At 50.9% G+C, this 7,450-nt stretch overlaps 1 protein-coding gene across 2 annotated transcripts in view; it reads left to right on the forward strand.

Annotated features, from left to right (window-relative positions):
* The first annotated feature begins 4,875 nt into the window (after positions 1-4,875).
* LOC121660273 (PHD finger protein 7-like) overlaps positions 4,876-7,450 on the forward strand; it is a 4,360-nt gene continuing 1,785 nt past the window's right edge. Inside the window, exons 1-8 of one of the 2 annotated variants that reach the window (XM_042019539.1) lie at positions 4,876-5,146; positions 5,414-5,505; positions 5,596-5,685; positions 5,913-6,037; positions 6,277-6,543; positions 6,760-6,873; positions 7,031-7,149; positions 7,319-7,450. The exon at positions 7,319-7,450 is cut by the window's right edge and continues 1,785 nt beyond it. In XM_042019539.1, coding sequence (XP_041875473.1) covers positions 5,050-5,146; positions 5,414-5,505; positions 5,596-5,685; positions 5,913-6,037; positions 6,277-6,543; positions 6,760-6,873; positions 7,031-7,149; positions 7,319-7,450 — 1,036 coding nt within the window. In that variant the 5' untranslated portion in view covers positions 4,876-5,049. Of the gene's footprint in view, positions 5,147-5,413; positions 5,506-5,595; positions 5,686-5,912; positions 6,038-6,276; positions 6,544-6,759; positions 6,874-7,030 lie in introns of both variants that reach the window. The other variant, XM_042019538.1, reaches the window with a different exon arrangement.

Here is a 7,450-nt window from a genome sequence, read left to right on the forward strand (position 1 = left end):
AATGTAGTAGTAAATTAAATCTCTGGTTTGATTGAAAATACTTAGTGGGAAATGAAAGGTCACTGTTCGAGAGGAGCCCCCAAGTCAGGTGTTTAAAGGGAAAACAGAAGCAATGCGATATGCAGTATCACTGCAACATTCACCTCTGCTGTAAGGTTATAGGGAGGGAGAACCTGCCCCCTGAATTAAGAGTGCTTTAATTACGTGTACCTGAGCTTCTGCTGGCTCCCAGGCTCAGCATGATTCGTAGCTTTGAGCTGTGAGGGAAAGCTGACTCCTCGCAGGGCTATGTGCAGAGGCACACGAGGAGCCTGCTGTGACAAGCCTCTCCTCTTCCTCAGCCAGGAGATGATCGCAGGGAGAAATCACACAGGCTCTGCACACACACACACAGGCCCTGACATGTGGGCAGTGTTGTTTGGGTACTTTGGACAGACTTTAGAAGAAGCCAAACAGACAGGACTCCAAGACACTACAGCACCAGAGCACTCAGATAATGCGCAGACTGGGTGATAAATTGGGGGGTGAGAGTAAAAGTGCACTTATCCACTGAAAACTCTTCCCCAGAGAAACAAAACTCTGCACGGTTTCCACAAAACCCCTGGGGAGAAGCTCGTGACCCCAGAGACAACAATACAGACATACAGGCAATGAAAAAATCAACAGTTTTAAATGATTCTCTTGGTATCCATCCCTCACCTCCACTCCATGACAGAGGTTTTCCTTTACCCAGATTTGAATCCTTGCAAGCTTTAATTCTGTTTCCTTGCCTGACAATATACCATCTGTGTTACGTATAGTGCCTCTTGCTTTCTTTGGGATTTGTAAAGGAAAACCAACAACCTTTAAACTGCAATTAATTTATCACTATACATATTATCTTCAGATTGCTTCACTACTGCCTCAGTAGCATTTGCAGCCCATCTTCAGTGAGGGCAGGGCTGACACGAGCACATCAATCTCTTCTTTTTTGCCCTGTAGGTCTGCAAATACCAACTACTCCCAGGCACCTCATGAGAAAGGAGTTGTTGCTGTGTTGAGTCAGAACCTGCAAGCCCAGGCACTCACCAGGAATGTTATTAATGTGTGCCATTTACTGAGTTATGTGTGCTTGTCTGACAGTAGGGAGGGGTACAGCTGGTTACCTGGGACTGGGGCTGCTGGGATAGCCCAGACTGTCTCTTTGGGAAGCAGGATGGACAGAGACTTTGGTCAAGGTAGCTGCAGCACCCAAACCACTCTAGGATTCTGTGACATCTAGGAAGAGCAGTATTTAGCAGCAGGTAGCATTGGGTTTCACTGTTCATTTGGCCATTTCTTAAAATGTGTTTATAACACTGCTACTGCAGATAACGAATTTTTATCATAAGGCTCCCCCCAGGAAAGGAAACCAAGACACATAAGATCTGGGAAATTATAACAGAGAGTGAAGTCACAATGCATCCTAGGCCTGAGAGGATGCTGGGCTGAGTAATCTGTATATAAAGAAAAGGTCATTTTGAGGGAAGATTTGCACAGAGGAAAATGGTTTACAAGTAGTAGAAATAAATAATCCTTGCAAACTACTGGAGGTGATACAAACCAGCTGGGCTGAGTAGACAATGGGGAAAAAAGCAGATTTTCCTTCATAGACCCAAGAAACCACAACCCCCTCCCTGCCATCCTCTCCCAACCCTGTGATTTGTGCACATTTCTAGCTCAGAAAAAAAAGATCTCCTGGGTTTTGTCAGTCTACAGCAAAGGCCACATTTTTCCTACACTTAATAAAAGGGTTTGTTTCAAAGCCCTTAGCTTTATGCTGGGATAAACCTTCCATAGGGCCAATAATTCTAATCATATTTGGAATAAATTTGGTTTAAAAGAGTAGAAGTTTGACCTGGACAGAGTGTCAGGCAATGGAATACAAGTCAGCCTAATGGACTGCTTCTGATGTCCTCCATCTGGCTTAGGAAAACCATGTCCAACAGTTCATGGCTTAATGAAATGTCATCAGGTGGCATCAAACAGATCAACTTCCTAAGATAGCAAAAAAGCCTGGGATATTCCCCCATCTTGTGCCTTTCATAAATTTGGAAGAGTAGAATAGGAAACATACAGACACATGTTCCCCCTGCCCTTGGAAAAACCTGGCATTGCTGGGCTGGAGGTAGGAAATGCAACGCCAGGCATGTTCACTTGGTATTTTGGGATTCCCCAGGCAGAGCTGCACCATCCCTGCTGTGCCCAGGCAAAAACCTGCCATCAATTCACCTGTAAAAGCAGTCCCCTGGATGCCACCCAGACACGGGAAACACACCCAAAACTTCCCAGATAGCCTCAAGAATGTCTGAGATGCCTCTCCCAAGGTATTTAAGGGTATAATTAGACAGACCTTTTAGAAATTAAAGGTGATGAAGTTGTAATGAATGAAATTTTCTTTTAGGTGAGGTTTAGAGAATGTAACGGATGAGGCACAGAAGGAGTTGGGGAAGGAAAAACATCCTGGGAAAGTCCAGTTGTCCTGGAGAAAGAATAAATACAAATGAACAGCAGAACATTCACTCCAAATTTTCTAACAAAAAACATTCTTTCTTAGATCTTCTTACAAAATTTGCTGTTGCCATTTGCTACACAGCAGAATGTTTTATTTATGTTCTGTATTTCCTAAAGGAAAATATTGGGAATTGCACTGAACCTCATTGGGAGGAATGATGTAATTGGATATAACATGAAGAATCACTGTTGCCGTTGCTTTTACCTATGACTAACTATTTAATCATGCCCATAACATCGCCTGTGCTGATGATGAGCTTGCTATGAAATGAAGGTTTTAAAACAATTCCTGCCAACTGCTTCTCAGCCTTCACTATTTCTTTTTTTCCATGGAACTGTGTCAGATGAACTCAAAACACATTTTTATTAATCTGCGCTAGAAAAAAACCTGGTCACATCCAAATCTGGGTGTGTACTGCCAGAGTTCTAAAGGCATGACTGCAAGGTGGCACATAAATCCGATCACTGCATGGGCAGCTCCTGCTTTCAGCAGACCAGTAAACAGATCAGTACCAATAAACAGGTCAGGAATTCAGGATCTGAGGAAAAAATGAGATTCTATAGCAAAGGAAGAAAGCTTATCCCCATGGAATGGACATTGCAAGAAACACAAGGTTTGGATTTTTCTAGTTCCACATGAAAGAGCACTTTTACAGTGGGGTGAGGAATGGGAAAAAGAAGCTGTTTGAGGGTTTCTGTGTATGTCTCTCACATCAGGAGTGTGTACGATGGTATTACCCCTCATGTGACTAAATCTCTTTTCTCACTTGAAACAGAAACTTTGCCCAGGATATGGGTGCCATCTGGGCACACAGATGCAGCTCCCCCAGCACATCCCAGCTGTCCAAAGAGGGAACAAAGCCACTGCCTTCAGGTCTTCTGGGATTGCTGGGACAATGATGCCATGCTCCACATGTACAGTCCCCCAAGACAAAATTGCATGAAAGCCTAAGTACACAAAAATTAAGGCTGCAGTTGACCTCCAGGAGTATGAGAGTTCTTCAGAGCTTTTTCATATCTGAAAAGCCTCCAAACTCAGCATGACTAAAAACAGTTCTTGACTGATATAAATAATTAACAAGATCACTTATCACTTATCAGACCACACGACCTTTAGTAGTGACCACCTCTGGGAACCGCTCTTCTTATCTGCTTCTTACTTATTCAAAACCACATGCTACATCATAGCATCTCAGGACTTAGTTCCTACATTTCCTGTTTGTTTCATAAATAAACAAACCTGTTCCCTGAGACAAGACACAAACGCCCAAATGGCTCCAACCTCCTTCTAAGCAGTTGTAGAACATTAAGATTCCCACCAAGCCTCCTTTTTTGAGGCTGAGACCTACAGCTCCATCAGCTGCTCTTCATCAAACATGTGCTCCAGATGCTTCCCAAGCTCTGTTCCCCCTCTCAACATGCATAAGCACCTCAATGTCTTTCTTATACTGAGGGGCTCAAAACTTACTCCAGAATTTGAGGTGCCTCAGCACTCCCAGCAGAGAGGGATGGGCACTGCCCTGCTCCTGCTGCCCACACTGGTGCTGCTACAGGCCAGCTGACATTGGCCTTCTTGGCCACCTGGGAACATACCACACCATTTGCAGCTGCTGTCAACCACCACCCCCAGACCCTTTCCCATCTCTCAGCTTTCCAGGCGCAATTCCCCACACCCAGAGCGTGGCCTCACACTGCTGTGAGTGAGGGCTCAGTGCCTGGCAGGGCAGGGGCAGACACCAGCCTTGGGCAGGTCTCATGTCATTGGGGCTGGGAATGCTGATGGGACATTGAACACATCCTGGTCTGCAACACGCTTAGGATATCACTGTTGGACAAAGACTTGTGGGCTGAGACACTTCCATCAGATAAACAAATTGGAACCATACAAGTGATGAAAAGGCCACAGTGGCTCACAACCAGCTGCCCGATGTATTGCCAGCCCGAGAGCAGCAGCATCAGCAGCAAGCGGCAGTTGTGCAGCTGAGCAGACACGGTGTCACGTGTGGGGTCTCTCTGGGATCTGGGGGATCAGCTGTCCCACCTATTTCCCCTGCCAGCAGCTGCTGCCCCCAGGCTGCTTCCCTGGTGCTGGGCCTCAGGAGCAGGACAGGCCTCGGCACTGTGCATTCGCTGCTCAGCCATGGCTCACACAGTGCTGTGTCACCCACACTGATTTGGTCACAAATGCAAAACTTGGACGCATGAGAAGTTAATCCTATCCCCTCAAAACCACTCGCCACTGGGGCATCATCACTCAGGATGGTATGGGAGGAGCCCACAGATCGGTGCTGGCCATGTCACAATGGCCCCAGTGACATCATCACCCTGGCCTAAAAACACAAGCAGGGTGGCTGCACATCAATACAACCCTCTGAGTTGAGGAGAGCATCGCCGAGGAGGAGCTCGCCCAAGGCTGCTCCGGCACAAGGCTAAGGCAGAGGATTCTGGTGCCTCTGACACAGCTCACGCGCATCTCTCTCTTTACTCAGGGCTGGTGCACAACTGTCAGGCGGAGGAATGCCAGCAGTTCTGCGCAAGAGACGCTCCAGGCACTCACCATCAACCTGTTCCAGATCCAACACGGCACAGCCGGACACAGTACCCGAGGACCAAGGTGATAGCAAAAGCCTCTCTCCCCACAGCTCCCGATCGCTGGCACAGGTATACCAGGGCAGTCAGTGAGCAGGCAAGAACTATGCCAGGGCAAGGCAGGAGCTCTGCAAAAGGCCTAGGCTCTGGGCATTTGCTGGGGCACCCGTGCCTGACCTACCCTGCCCTTCAGCCAGCACAGCACGGACCCAGCAGGGTTTTGGGGCTGATCCTGCACGGACACTTGCCCAGCCCCACAGACATGCTCATGCCAGGGGCACTTTCTCTCCAGTGTGCATGCTGTGCCACCGGACCGAGGCAGACACCGACATCTGTGGGTACAAGAGAATGAAGTTCAAACTCTGTGTCCACAACTACTGCCAGGTAAGCTCTCTCGGGGCTCCCTCCATCTTTCTGCCCAGGAGGGGCCTTCCTTCCTCACCTAACAAGCTCCTGGCCTTCTCTGCTCTGCAGCTTCTTGCCAGTGGACTTTTCCCACAAGAGAACACGGAAGACTTTCTCGTTGGAGACACCAGGCACGTCATCAAAGAAGCAGCCAAGAAGGTGAGGACCTCGCAGGCGCAGGGAGCTTGGCACCAGGAGAGGCTTGAGGCAGCTCCTCCTGCTCCCCAGCAAAGAAGCCCCAGCCCTGGCACATGCAAGAGCCTCGTGTGCAGGTGGCTCTGTGGGCTCTAACCCAGCACTGCCCACATCCTGCTCCCTGCCCGGAGACGCAGGGCAGCCACAAAGCCCCAGTCCTGACACTCAGGGGGCTGCGGTGCTCTTTCCAGAGCTGCTTCATTTGCTACAAGATGGGGGCCAGCATCACCTGCTCTGAGACAGGCTGCGACTGCACCTTCCACCTGCCCTGCGCCCCAGACGGCGAATGTGTCACCCAGTACTTCGGGGCCTACAGGTAAGGGCTGCCCGCCCTTGCCTCAGAGACCCCGGCTTCATCTCCAAGCCCTTTCCATCTGCACTGGCCATGCAAGGCAGAAGCCCACTGGGACAGCTGCCAGCAACCTGCCATAGACTGGGGAAGAGCCCACAAAGAGGCTGGGGTCTCTCACAGATCCACCCCCCACATCGCCATCACTGCGGAAGGACTCTGCGCTTCCCACCTTCCCTCGCCCATCTCTTCCATCTTCCTCACAGGTCCTTCTGCTGGGAGCACCGCCCACAGCAGGCAGTGCACGCTCGTCCAAGCCAGGACAACACCTGCAGCATCTGCCTGGACACCGTGGAAAACAGAATCTCCTACAAAACCATGGGCTGCCCTGCATGCCAAGACGCCCGCTTCCACCGGCAGTGCATCCAGAGACTGGCTCTGCATGCTGGCATCGGCTTCCGATGCCCGTGTTGCCTGAACCAAGAGCCATTCATGATGGAAATGCTCACCATGGGGATCCGACTCTCCAAGAGGTTGGGTTTTCTCCTCCCAGCTCACAAGGTGTCAAGCACAAGTGCAGTGCCAGCCTAAGGACTGCCCTGGCAGGCCTGGCCACCTTCTGTCCCATGCCTCTTGCCCTCAGCTCCACTGAGGAGATGGAAACAGCACAGGCAGCGGAGCAGCGAGTGCCAGGATCTGCTTGATGCTGGGTCAGCTGGGCTCAACTCTTTCCCTTCCTTCTCTTGCAGACCCCCATCATGGGAGAGTGTCCAAGCAGTCACACCCTTAGGTCAGAGGCATGGCCGCTGTGATGCCGAAACGTGCCTTTGTCCAGGAGGCAGGGAGCACGCGGAGGAAGAGGGGTAAACTGCCAAAGCAACAATGCAGGGCTCTGAATAGGACCTAAGATCTCCCCACAAGCTCAGGGATGAAGAACTAAGAACAAGGGCTCTGCCAGGCCAGGCCATCCCTTGCTCTGGCACTTTGTCCTCACAACCAGTACCTCCTTTGATCCTACAGACCCTGGCAACTGAGGCTGTGCAGCTCCTGCGCTGCCGAGGGCACCCACAGACACTGCTCCTCTTTGGGGAACAGCACCTACTCCTGGGAGTGCCGCACCTGTGCTGGCACGGAGACTGGTAGGCACCAAAGCACTCGGTGCCCCGCACTGGGGACAGGGGCCAGGCTGGGCCTGGCAGCAGGGCCTTCAGCACGCCTTGGCTCCAGGACAGCTCTGGCTACCACAGGAGCCTCTCCTGCTTACGGCCTGCGTGGCCACCCTGATGACCTTCCTGCCCCTCTTCGCAGGCTCCACTGGCAAACCACAGCTTGTCAGCCCCAGCACTTCCAGCCAGGAATTACCAATGCCCTCCCAGGGTGTGTTGCTCCTCAGCAGCAGCTGCTTCCTTCGCCCTCGGCAGGCCTTGAAGCGGCGCTACC

This window comes from Corvus kubaryi, unplaced genomic scaffold, assembly GCF_017639235.1.
Source record: "Corvus kubaryi isolate FWS band 111438036 unplaced genomic scaffold, C.kubaryi_AGA036_p1.0 138, whole genome shotgun sequence".
NCBI lineage: Eukaryota > Metazoa > Chordata > Aves > Passeriformes > Corvidae > Corvus > Corvus kubaryi.